This window comes from Microtus pennsylvanicus, chromosome 4 (assembly GCF_037038515.1).
Source record: "Microtus pennsylvanicus isolate mMicPen1 chromosome 4, mMicPen1.hap1, whole genome shotgun sequence".
NCBI lineage: Eukaryota > Metazoa > Chordata > Mammalia > Rodentia > Cricetidae > Microtus > Microtus pennsylvanicus.
Genome location: NC_134582.1, coordinates 7,774,144 through 7,787,339, shown reverse-complemented (window position 1 = coordinate 7,787,339; position 13,196 = coordinate 7,774,144). Strand labels below are relative to the sequence as shown.

The 13,196-nt window shown below is 49.0% G+C and overlaps 1 protein-coding gene across 4 annotated transcripts in view; it reads left to right on the top strand.

The window, feature by feature from the left end:
• Nucleotides 1-10,863: 10,863 nt before the first annotated feature.
• Slc66a2 (solute carrier family 66 member 2) overlaps nucleotides 10,864-13,196 on the top strand; it is a 39,044-nt gene continuing 36,711 nt past the window's right edge. For 2 of the 4 annotated variants that reach the window (XM_075968192.1, XM_075968189.1), the window contains exons 1-2: nucleotides 10,968-11,067; nucleotides 11,530-11,862. In XM_075968192.1, the coding sequence (XP_075824307.1) occupies nucleotides 11,660-11,862 (203 nt within the window). In that variant the 5' untranslated portion in view covers nucleotides 10,968-11,067; nucleotides 11,530-11,659. Of the gene's footprint in view, nucleotides 11,153-11,529; nucleotides 11,863-13,196 lie in introns of all 4 variants that reach the window. The other 2 variants (XM_075968191.1, XM_075968190.1) reach the window with 2 other exon arrangements.

Genomic DNA, 13,196 nt, shown 5'->3' with positions numbered 1-13,196 from the left:
TGTGGCTTTGGAACCTGTCCTGGAACTAGCTCTTGTAGACCAGAACTCACAGAGATCTGCTTGCCTCTGACTCTCGAGTGCTGGGATTAAAGGCATGGGCCACCACTGCCTCTCTTTCCTTTTCTTTTTAAGTCTGAGTTGTGGTCACGTTGTGGGTGATTCCCAGGGCCACCCTTTTATCTGTTACCGGTTTTGTTTCTGTGCTATCGCTCCTTGGGCTGAAGGTTGGAAGGGTGAGCAGACTGTCTATTCAGGCCACCTCAGTACTCTAGACCTAGTGCAGAGATGACATGGATGCCAGCGTGCTGCGAATGTCTATACAGATGGGGTGGCAGTGCAGTGTGGCTGAGGAGATGGCTCATGGGTTAAGGGCACCTGCTGCTTTTGCACAGGACTGGAATTTGGTTCCCAGAACACCATGTGACTGCTCAACTGTCTGTAACTCCAGTTCCAGGAGGTCTCATGTCCTCTCCTAGCCTCCACAGCCACAGCACATACATGGTGTGCTTACAAACATGAAGAGAAAACATTTCGACACATACAATAATTTAAAAAACTTAAACAGCTAACATGCTTACAGGCAGAGGCACCCAACACCATTAATCAGCAGCAGCCGCAATGAGCCCCTGCTTCACACCCACGGGGATGGCAGGAGGAACGCAGCATTGTGCAGCCCCTTTGGAAAATATAGGTAAACAGGGTTCGCCACATAACCACATTCCAGTCCTAGGTGTGTACAGGAAACAGCCACGTACACCCACACAGAAACACACACACCTTTAATAGCAGCACCCACTCATCACAAGGGTCAAGGAGGAGACAGCCTGACGGGCAAACAGATGAGGTACGTGTGCCTATGAATCCACTCAACAACAGGCGTGTACGACGGTACCTATGACACGAACGAACTTCACACACAGCAAAGGAAGAAAGGCCGCCTGTAGCACGAATAATAAAAACCCAGAGGCAGAAATTGGGGGTCGACCCAAAAACCAGAAAAGCAAGGTAGTCAGGCCACTAGAGAAGTCTTACCTCTACCAAGGCTGGGCGACCACAAACTAAGCAGAACTGCCTCTCTCTCCTCTCATTTTATATTCCCTCTAGTGCTGGGATTAAGGGCGAGTTGGAATTAAAGGCGTAGGCCGCCACCACTTGGATTTGTTTCTGCATTGATTTTGTGTAGCCCAGGGTGGTCTTGAACTCAGAGATCTATCTGACTCTGTCTCCCAAATACTGGGAATAAAGGTGTGTGTCACCATTGCCTGAACTCTAGTGGCTTTAGCTTTGCCTCTGGTCTTCAGGAAAGATTTATTTATCAAAGCACAAATAATATACAACTACAGTCACCTATTAAATGACCCCATTATAAGAAACATCAGTAACTGAGAATGTCACAGAGACAGTGCCTTAGTGGTTGCTATAGTGTAAGGAGGGAGAGGGGGAAGAGGGGAGAGAGAGGAAGCTGCTTCATAGCAAAGGGTTCCTTCTTAAGGAACCAATTTCCTGAACTTGGACTCCTGTAATGGCTGCACAATTTGTGTATATACTAAAAACCACTGGATTACTTATTTGAGTGAATTTCATAGTACATGAATTGTATACCAATGGATGAGTTTAAATAATAATTTTTAAAAGTATGGATGGTCTGCCTTTTGGATCTGTGGTAGTTTGAATAAAAATGGCTCCCATAGGCTCATGTATTTGAATGCATACTCCATCAAAGAGTGGAACTTTTTAAAAGGATTAGGAGATATGGCCTTGTTGGAGGAAGTGTGTCACTGGAAGGTGGGATTTGAGGTTTTAAAAACCTATATCAGGCCCAGTCTCCCCACCCCCAATCTCCCTTTGCGGACTCATATATGTTCAAGCCATGTCCACTGAGACAGACCATTTTCTGTTGCCTTTGGGTCAAGATGTAGAACCCTCAGCTCCTTCTCCAGCACCGTGTCCGCCTGCATGCTGCCTTGCTTCCTGCCATGACGATAAAACCTCTGAACTGTAAGTCAGCCTCAATTAAGTTTTTCCTTTATAAGAGAGGCCACAGTTATGGTTTCTCTTTACAGCAATAGAAACCCTAACAAAGACAAGTAGGGAGGGGTATGAGAGCTGGCCCTGCATGGCCCCCAGTAAGTCTATGCAGCCTGAGTTAGCCTGTGCAGCAGCAGCAGCAGCAGCAGCAGCAGCAGCAGCAGCAGCAGCAGCAGCAGCAACTGACGTCTCTTTGCAGACAGCTGTAAGGAAAGCTGGGAACCTAGAGTCTAATTCAGGGTATTCTATCGGAAGTACACTATAGATTCAAAGCCCGGGACTCACTAGAGCCACTTTAAGGAGCAAAAGGAAATCTTTCTGGAGAGCAAGACCAAGGCTTTGGCAAGGCTGGCTTCACCTTGCTGGCCTGGCTGCTGTCTATGACAGCCCAGCTCAGAGGGTCTTCCAGTTACCTTAAGGACATGGGTCTGTTTCTCAATGGTGTCCTCACTCCCTTGGGCCTTTTCAGTCCACAGAATCACAGTGTTTCCGACATCCCTTGCCAGCATAGCCAGCATCAGGCAGGGCTGGTAGACACCCTGGAGCCAGATTCAGTTCAATCTAAGCAGTAAGAGCCTTGGTGTGGCTCTGTCTAATGGATGCACACATCCTTCCACACATTTTGCTTTTCACATTGCAGACAGCGTAAGCATAGCAAGCAGCATGCAGAGCCTGGACCACAGAAGCCTAGCAGCAGACAGGCACACTAGCGGAGGCTGTCCTCACTAGCGAGGACTCTCAGGAGGCTCCCATGTTTGGCCAACCTTCACTGGATATTTCAGCTGTGTCCAGACTAGCCAGAGCAGAGCCAAGTGGCTTCTAGATAAAGCATAGTCCTGTAGGCTATTAAGGCAAAGACCTCCCCGGGCCCCCAGACCCTACCAGAGACTCAGGAGGTCAGGTAGACAACAAGCCTTGGAGGGGGGATGGGAGCATCCACGATCCCTCTCTCATCTGAAAGTGGTTGGTGCACACAGTAGCCACAAGCAGAGCCACACAGAGAGCCACAGGCAGAACCCCACGCAGAGCCCTGCTTATGAACACACAGAGGAGTCTCCTTGTACTGGGCCGGGTCAGAAGCTGGAACAATGTGATGGGACTTACAGGCAGGAGAGGAGATATACCAGCCTGTTCCTCACCCTTGCGTCTCAGGTTCTGCCTCTCTCCACAGCTCCGTCTGCTTCTCCCACGTCTCCACCTCAAGCTTGATCATTGCAGTAGCACCCACCTGGCATAGCTCTGGGCTGGGGTTCTGGCCGTCCTTCCACCCAGTCCCATCTGTCATTCCGCAAAAATCTCGCTTTCCCACATGCTTGTTTCAGGACAACTGCAACTAGAAAACTTCACCAGTGGAGAAGGGAGGACTCGCAATGGCCAACGAGAGGCACCCAGGACTAACCTGCTCTGTGAGACAGAGCTGAGGACTCTCTGTAAGACGGCACATCTAGAGGGTCTCACATTCTACTTCTGGACAGTCACCTACCCAGTAACAACAAAAAGGAGAAAATGGCTTCTGTCTCTAGCCCGTCAACACTGAGCCCTCACCGAGACTCCCCACTGCTACCCCGCTATTGCCCCAAGCCAGGGAGATGCCGCGGTTCTCAAGAAAACAGCCCCCAAGACTGGAGTTCCTATTAGTGCTGTCAAAGATGCAGACCACTGAGCAGAAGAATAATATGGATGTAATTCTAAATTAGAAAACACATTTCATCTGGGTAGGTGAGTGCTTCGCAGTACAACCAAGGCCGGGAGGAAGGTGGGAAAGGGGCGGCTGCTGGCCAGCACAGCTGCTGTCCTGCCCTCTGGACCTCAGCAATGAGTTTCTGGTCCTAGGGTCTCGTGGTAAGCTAGCAGCTGCCTATGGGCAGTTGGAAGTTCATTCGCGCCCATGCATAGTAACCCTGATGTTGGCATGTTCAAGGGACTCTCGTGCAACCTTAAAATGTTTTTTGTTAACTCTTTAAGAATTTTATTCAATATAATCTGATCACTTCGTTTTCCTCCCTAACTCCTACCAGATCCTCTCCCACTTCCCCACCCACCCAATTTCAGGTTCTCTCTCTCTCTCTCTTCTCTCAAATGAAAAGAAAGAAGGGAAAGAGAAAAGGAAGGAGGGAGGAAAGAAGGAACTTGTGGAGTCCAGTTCACGGGAATGTAGTCAGCATACCAGCGACACTCCACCGACAGAAACTGATTTTTCCTCACCCAGCAGCTGCCTAATGGCAAGAACTCCTTGGCAAGGGGAGGGCCATTGTGTCCACTTCCCCTTCTATTCTGGGGTTTGTCTGGCTTGGGTTTATGAAGGTCTTATGTGTGCTGTCACGGTATCTGAGTTCGGATGTGCGTCTAACCTCCAGGGTCTGGAAAATACAGTTTCCTTAAAGTCACTCACGATATCTAGTTCTTACCATCTTTCCAGCCCCTCTTCCACATACATCCCCGAGCCTGGAGAAGAGGGGTGTGATGTAGACAGCACATTTGGGGCAGAACATTCCAGATTCTCTTATTCTCTGCATGTTGACTAGCTGTCGAGGTTCTGTGTTAATTGGCATCTCCTGCGAGAAGTTTCTCTAATGAGTATTGAGGAATGTGTTGCCTTGTGGTTATAGCAACATGTCATTAGGAGTCATGTTATACTGCGTTCTTTTAGCAGAATGTTCTGTGCTGAAAGTTCTCAACATTCCTAACGCTGTGACCCTTTAATACAGCTCCTCATGTTGGGTGACCACCAACCGTAAAATTTTCATTGTTACTTCATAACTGTAATCTTGCTACTGCTAGGAATTGTAATGTACATATCTGTGTTTTCTAATGCTTTTAGGTGACCCCTGTGAAAGGGTCATTTGGCCTCTAAAGAGGCTGCGACGTCAGGTTGAGAGCCACTGTAAATTTAGCCGAATAATAATAAGAGTAGGTTTTCCCGTAGGGCTCATGGCCTATCTAGTCTCAGACTCTTGACCTCATTAACAGTGTTGGGTATGGGTTCCATCTCATGGAGTGGGCCTTAAATCCAATCAAAAAGTGGTTGGCACAGCATCAACACATTATTATCAAAATATCGCTGGGCCAAGGTGGCGCGGCCTTTAATCCCAGCACTTGGGAAGGAAGCAGAGGCAGGTGGATCTCTGTGAGTTCAAGGCCAGCCTGGTCTACAGAGCTAGTTCTAGGACAGCTAGGATTGTTACACAGAGAAACCCTGTCTCTAAAACCAAGAAAACCAAAAAAGGAAAAAAATAGTTTACATTCTAAAAGATTGGAATTTTTGCAGGACCTCAAAGATAAGTTAATCATATACCCTAAGGTCTCTTAAAGATTTAAGACTGCTAGTCTCCTTTGTACTCAGTTTAATCTGCTATCTTTGTTTGTTTGTTTTCAAGACAGGGTTTTGCTGTAGCTTTGGAGCCTGTCCTGGAACTTGCTCTTGTAGACCAGGCTGGCCTAGAACTCACAGAGATCCGCCTGCCTCTGCCTCCCGAGTGCTGGGATTAAAGGCATGCACCACCACCGGCCAGCTAATCTGCTGTCTTAATTAGGGTTTCTACGGCTACCATGATCACAGCAACTCTCATAAAGGAAAACATTAGATATGGGCTGTCTTACAGTTCACAGGTTTAGTCCATTATCATCATGGCAGGAAGTATGTTGGCATACAGCAGACATGTGCTGGAGAGGTAGCTGAGAGTTCCACACCTGGATCTGCAGCTGGAAGGGACTGTGGTACACTGGTCAGGCTTGAGCTTCAGAGATCTCAAAGCCCACCCCCTGGTGACACACTTCCCCCAACAAGGCCACACCTGTTCCAGCAAAGTCTTATTTCTTAATAGTGCCACTCCCTATGAGCCTGGGGGGAGCATTGTATTCAAACCACCACACCTGCCTTTAAGTGAACAACCAAACTCACGCCCTTGGATTTCTGACATGATCCTTTGTTTTCAAGACAGGGTCTCACAGTTTAGCTCACGTGTCCCGGACCTCACTCTCTAGACCTTGAGGGCTTCAAAGTCACAGAGATCCACCTGCCACTGCCTCCTCAGTGCAGGGATTAAAGGTACGTGCCACCACACCCAGCTTTAACCTTAAATTACGTCCTTCACCCATCACGACCTTTGCTCAGAATAATGCATGTGTATATATGTGTGTTGTAGTAATAAATGCTGAAAACAGCAAGACGTTGGAAAGCAACCTAACATTATAAATATCCATAAATGTTGGAAACAGCATACAGATTGTTATCTGGGTCAGTTGTGTTGTGATCCAGCTGCCCTCACTCCCCGCTCCCCGACTGACAGCGGAACTTCCTTGTGGTCTGTGATTGACAAGGATGTTTGTGTTCTTTCTGGCCTGTGTGTCTCCACAGAAGAAGAAGAGGTATAAAAGGTTGCTGTTCTTCCACCTGAAAAGAAGCCTCCCTGTCTCAATCCCGGTATCCCCCCCCCCCCCGCCAGTCTCGGCTATCAACTCCAGGTCATGCACATGGTTCATAGACATACACACAGGATTTTTTTAAAAAAATTTTATGCACCCACACCCATAAAAATAGCAAAACTAAAAATCATTTCTGTGAACTATTTCTCATTCTTTTCCCATGTAGTTCTTTCTGTGCATTAAATACAGAGCCAAAACCCTTTGTTACAGAGACAGAGACATAGAGAGATTCACAAGACAGCATTCCTTCCAGCCCAGATTCGGATTCACTAACTGCAGACAGGACAGAGATGGAAGATGCGGGGAGAGAAGGAGAGAACTCAGATCTGGGCTTGCTCCTGGTCAAACTCCTCCAGAGGGAAATGCCCTAGAGCAACACTGGAGGGGCTCTCACAGGAAAACAGTTAAGACAGGTTTTGCGGGTTTACAACCCTCTCCTCTCCCTTGCTAAAAACTGTTATGTGCCTAAAGCTAGCCCCCAGGGTGTATTGCCTTATTTGGCCACCTACTTATTCCTGAGACTGAACACCAAGGTCCATAATCAAAATCCACTATTTGGTTAATGTGTCCAGTCAGGATTTTCCAACTCACCCAAGCACAGACGCCCCCTTTCCCATTAAAAATCCACTTCTGAAGAAACATTTTGCTTCTCTTGCTCTCTGTTTTGTGTTCAGCTCTTGTAGACCAGGCTGGCCTTGAACTCACAGAGATCTGCGTGCCTCTGCCTCCCGAGCGCGTGCGCCACCCAGCTTCTTCTTTTTCTGTTTGTGCTTTGCTGCTGCTTCTTTTTCAGCTCTACCCCCGCCCCCACACCCCACCTCGTCCTCCTTTGAGAACTTGGTGTCTGCCTATGTCCTGTACTGATTCTGAGGGACCAACCTCCCTTTCAAACCCTGATGGATTTTGAGTACCCTAATGTTCTTGTCGCTACTGCACCAGCGTGCATGTCTGGTCTTGCAGGTCCTTGTTGTAGTTTTGGGGTTCATAGCGCTATGAATACTAACTGGCCAGTTGGGATGAGGCTTCCACCAGCTAGGTTTCTTCAGGTTCTATGACATAGGGATGTGGTAGCTTACTATCAAGTTCTGGGGAGTAATCAATAGTATGGGCAATAGCCTGTTATTGTTATATGTTCAGGGGGTGTCTATGGGACCACACTGGCCAACAACTCAAAAAGGTAAATTCCTGCTTTAAGTTAAGAGTTTTATTTGGCACTGTATAATATCTAGTCTAGTTGGGATATTGAACTCCCCTTATAGGGTAGCTCCATTTAAACTTTTACAGATGTATGTATTTTAGGCTTTTATACTCTTGTAGGTTTCCATATGGCTTTTTGTTTTTGTTTTTCAGTAGCTATGGAGCCAATCCTGGAACTTGCTCTGTAGGCCAGGCTGGCCTTACCTCTGCCTGCCAAGTGCTGGGATTAAAGACATGCACCGCCACTGGACCCGTTTCGTGTGGCTTTTAAAAAGGCCTATTTGTGACCAGGCGGTGGTCGTATACACCTTTAATCCTAGCCCTCAAGAGGCAGAGGCAGGCGGATCTCTGTGAGTTTGAGGCCAGCCTGGTCTACAAAAGCTAGCTCCAGGATAGGCTCCAAAGCTACAGAGAAATCCTGTCTCAAAAGGCCTTTTGTGTTAAGTCATCTCTACTCTATCTTTTTTGGGGGATGGGTGGGAGTTCAAGACAGTGTAGTTTTGGAGCTTGACCCTGACCTGGAACTCACTCTATAGATCAGGCTGCCTCTGCTTCCCGAGTAGGATTAAAAGTGTGTGCCTTGGGCTGGAGAGATGGCTCAGTGGTTAAAAGAGCATTGCCTGCTCTTCCAAAGGCTCTGAGTTCAATTCCCAGCAACCACATGGTGGCTCACAACCATCTGTAATGAGGTCTGGTGCCCTCTTCCGACCTGCAGACATACACATGTAAGACTTTAAGACAATCCTGAAGCCATTTTTGACAATTCTGAATCCTCTCAGCCTCTGTGCCATAGTGCTTCCCCTCCTCCCCTGGGAACCAAGGACCTAACAGCTACACTCGCATGTACTCAGTTCCTGAACAATTACCAATATACGTATGCTTTGGTTCGGTCCCCTGGGAAACAGGGTCAAAATGACCTCTTACCTCATCTGATCTGGCAACAGCTCTCCAGTCAATTATTGGTAATAGCCCTTTCGAATAAGCCAATCAGAATAGTCAAAGAACAACCCCCCTTGCTTCTGTGGCCCCTTTAAAAGTAGACTGTACCCGCTATTCGGGGTCCCTCAGCTTCCCGAATGCTGGGGGACCCTGTCATGACAGAATTAATAAAATCCTCATGCTTTTGCATCGGCTGTGGTGTATGAGATGGTCTCTGGGAGCGACGCCTTCTCGGTGTTTGGACGCTAGAGTCCAACACACACAGACAGAATATTGTATACATAATAAATAAATAAATATTTTTTTAAAAAAGTGTGTGCCACCACTGCCCAGCCTCTATCTTTTTTTTTTTTTCCAAGACAGGGTTTCTCTGTAGCTTTGGTGCCTGTCCTGGAACTAGCTCTTGTAGACCAGGCTGGCCTCGAACTCACAGAGATCCGCCTGCCTCTGCCTCCAGAGTGCTGGGATTAAAGGCGTGCGCCACCACTGCCCAGATTCTTTTTTTTATTATTGAAAATTATCACTAAAAAAATTTGTAAAAGAATTCTTTTGGGGTAACTGTTTGAGTGTGCAGATTTAAGTATATTTTTGTTTATTTTCATTTATTCTAAAACGGTTGAAATATCTTCATAATGTATACTTTCTAAAATGCAGTCTTGAATTACAGGTAGCCTCCCAAATCCTGGGGCCATAAACTACCTTTGGCTCAGTTCGGCTTTCAAGGCTGCGTTTTGAGTTCTCTCTCTGCTCCATCTTCTTTGGCCTTCTCGCCCCTAAGTCTGGTCTCTCCTGTGAAGACTCATGTGATTGTACTTAATTGGTCCCTGGATAGTTCCCATTCTGAGTGGGCCCGGTTCAAGTTAACACAGTGACACCTGCAAAAACAAGATCCCCACTCCCCACATACAATAGCTTGCTCAGCTGTCAGAAATTACGGTGAACTGTCTGGAAGCCCTTCTTCAGCCTTGTACAGATCTGTTGGCTTCTTTCCTTGGGATGGCAGGGACTCAGGCGCTAGTGGAGCCCCTGGGAAGAAGGGAATGTCCTTGCATTGATACTCTACACCAAGGGCTCCACATCCAAATATGTTAAAAAGCATCTTCACCTCTCCAGATGGTAGCTTGCCTTACCAGAGATCACCAGGGTGTGCAGTGCTGGACCAGAATGCAAGATTGTGTACACTTATTTGCGCTCCTTGTGGTGCCTCTGGCATATGCTGAGCATATGCCTCCATTTGTGTGCCCACAGCCCCTGGAATAGTCAGGACAAGCAAGGTGACCATATGTGACCCCTTAAAGTCATCGTAGTGAGAGTCAGGAGAGGCAAGGGAATCCCTGAGACTTTGGAGCCTGGGGGTGGGGTGTGTGCACGTCCTAAATGGGAACACCTACTTCCCCCTCACCCAGTCCTGCCAGGGCTTCCTTCTGTTTATTCCTCTCCCTCCTGTTCCTTCCTGGTGTTGAGTATTAAGTGTGTTGATTCAGGAAGTGGTTTGGGGGGGCTCTGGGCTCCTCCGGAGGGAAAGCACTTCCTGTGTTTTCTCGGCCCCTGGACAAACAGGCTTCTTTGAAACTGATCTTAGGGGGAATCTTATGATTTCCCTGGGAAAGAGGGCCAACTCTGGTGAAAAGAAGGGTAATACCTGGTGAGATGGGTGGGGGTCAGTTGTGTTCTGGGGGCGGGGCGGGGCAGGGGCTGCCCTGCTAATGTTGTCCCTCCCATGCAGAAGGACGCCAGGCAGACTTTGATATGTTTCCTATTGTTTCCTGTCACCTTCTCATGTGCCACCTCATCGCATTGATCCCTACTGACAGGCAGAGCAACGGGTTCTTCTGGTTCAACTTGCCCAGCCTACCAGGGTCCGGCTGATGTCAGAGGCCTATTTGGAAATTCTGATGCTCTTTTCCTATTAGTGAGGACCTGCAGCAGGACTGACCTCACACATGGAGGAGGCTCAGTTATTGTAGCGTGCTGACGCCAGTCCTGTAGTCGGTCACCTGGGGTAGTCAGTGAGTAGTTCCAAGCTCCGATCTTGGGTAAGGGTTGCCACCCTCCATAGGCTTGTTCAGAGGCTTTCAAAGACCCCTGGAATCTAGGAGAGGATGGCGTCCTAGGCCTAAGCTGGCCACTGTGATAGCTCTTTTTAACACCCAGTATCTCATTCTCAGCTGCTAGTGGCTCAGGATTACGTCTACACTGTAATGAAGCCCAGCGCGCGGCGTTAGCTGGAGACGGTTCACGTGGTCACTTGGCCTGAAAGCGCCTCCCTGTAGATTTTTCCTAATCTGGGACACACAGCAGAACAGAGCTGAGTGCCCGCAGCCACTAGGGTCTCACCCCCGCAGTGCGCGCTTTAGGACCCAGTGGGGTAGCCGCGGGATCCTGGAGTGGGCGTGGTGTCCATTGTGACGTCACGGGGCGGGGCTTCCTCTGGCTGGGACTGAGGGACAGAAGGACCGTCCGGCGCGCGCGTGGCTGGTAAGGGTCGTGGATTTGCTTCACTTTGGTTGCTCTTCGCAGTCTGGCGGATCCTCCCTGGGGAACCTGAGGACTCGGGGTCCAGGTCGCTACGCTTCCCTCTGGGCTACGCGTCCACCCCTCCCCCCACTAGCTGAACCCGTTTTGGGGCGGTGTCACCCCCACGGCTAATCGCTCTGGGACGGCGTACCCTTTCCTTCCCCCTAACCCGGCGGGGTGCACTCCTAGTGTCCGGGAGGCCGGCCGAGGGCCAGGCGCGCATCTCCATCTCTCCAGCTTTCCTGGGCGCAGGACGAGTCCTGGCTGTGCTGGGATCTCCCGCGGCGCGCCCCTGGGAGCCTGGGCTTCCGAGGCTGTGGGTGCGGAGCGCTGCTCCCCCGGGCCCTGCCTAGACTCCAAGTCCCGCACAGGTCCTGCTTGGTCCAGCTCCTGTCAGTGCTTTACCTTTGTTCCCCCTTCCAGGTCGGGATGGTGGCTGACTGCGCAGGATAGTGGCGGCCATGTGGAGGTGACAGTCAGCCTGTGGACTCAGCGCAAAGGAGCTTGGACCAGGTGGACGTCGCTGGCTGACAGCGCGGTCTCGGTGCTGGCGATGGAAGCGGAAGGCTTGGATTGGCTTCTGGTCCCGCTGCACCAGCTGGTTTCCTGGGTGGCCGCTGGGGCCATGGTCTTCGGAGGGGTGGTGCCATACATCCCCCAGTACAGGGACATCCGGAGAACTCAGAACGCCGACGGTTTCTCCACTCACGTATGCCTGGTGTTATTGGTGGCCAATATTTTACGGATACTCTTCTGGTAAGTTCAGGACTTTCCTACCTGGGAGCGCTGCTGGAGAGATGGATGGCTTTGTTCTTGGGGTTTCAAGTGGCAGCGAGTGGAGCTGTCTTCTTCCCCGAAAGACCTCTGGAAGAACAGGCTTATTCTTCTATGGTGGTTGAGTAGCTTGAGCGTCATTTCCAGGAAGACTGGCAGGGCTGGAGCAGAGAGTCAAATACAATCTCCATTTTCATTTAATGCGTGCTTTACCTTTGTCTGACACACCGTTGCGCCTTTCCTTTCCTGAGTGTGGAGTGGGGTGGCAGGTTGAGAAAATGATAAATGTAAAGTGAGTTAGTAACAGGACTCTTCTCCGGGCTTGCCTTCCGCTGTCATTTCTCCCTGACCTGTTTTTTTTCTTTCTTTTTTCGTTTTTCTTTTTCTTTTCTTTTTTTTCTTTTTTTGGCTTTTCAAGACAGGGTTTCTCTGTAGCTTTGGAACCTGTCTGGAACTAGCCTCCAGCTCACAGAGATCTTCCAGCCTTTGCCTCTCAAGTGCTGGGATTAAAGACCCCTGTGGCTGCTATGGGGCTCCTGGCCTGTGTTTTTATTGCTGTTTGTTTATTTTTAGAGACAGGGTTTCCTAGCTGTCCTGGAACTTGCTCTGTAGTCCAGGCTGACCTCGAACTCACAGAGATCCACCTGCTTTTGCCCCCTGAGTGCTGGCCTCAAAAGCGTGTGCCACCACCACCCAGCTGCTTGTCTTACGTGCTCGAGTCTTCTCACGTAAGAAGTCAGTCTTTCTCCATAATACTAAGGTAGAGTCTGTTTCTTTAGCCCTTCTTGGGCCACCTTCTTCTCATTTTCATTTTCATTCTACTGAGGAAGTTGAGATTAATTTTAACAATTGTTGAAACCGTACGTATTTGAGGTTTTTGCTGTCTTAGGACAGGGTTTCACTATGTAGCTCTGGCTGTCCTGGAGTTCACTTTGTAGACTAAGTTGGCGTCAAACTCAGATCCTCCAGCCTCTGCCTCCTGAGTTCTGGGATGAAAGGCATAGACCACCACACCCATACTGTACATACTTGAGAAGATGAATTTTCAGAGGAAATTAAAAAAAGGTTCTCACTACATGCTAAATATCTGTAGTTTTTCTTCTGGTCTATTATTCCAAATCCTCTGTATACATAGGAAGGCTTTCCATTTCTCATGAAGGCAGTTGCCTAAAGAGGTCCGGGGAGAAGAGAGCTAGGGAGAAGGGATCCAGGGAGAAGAGGGGAACAGAGAGAAGGGGGACAGGGAGAAGGGAGCCAGGGAGAAGGGGGATGGAGAGAAGGGATCCAGAGAGTTAGTGGCAAAGTTCTTTGCATTT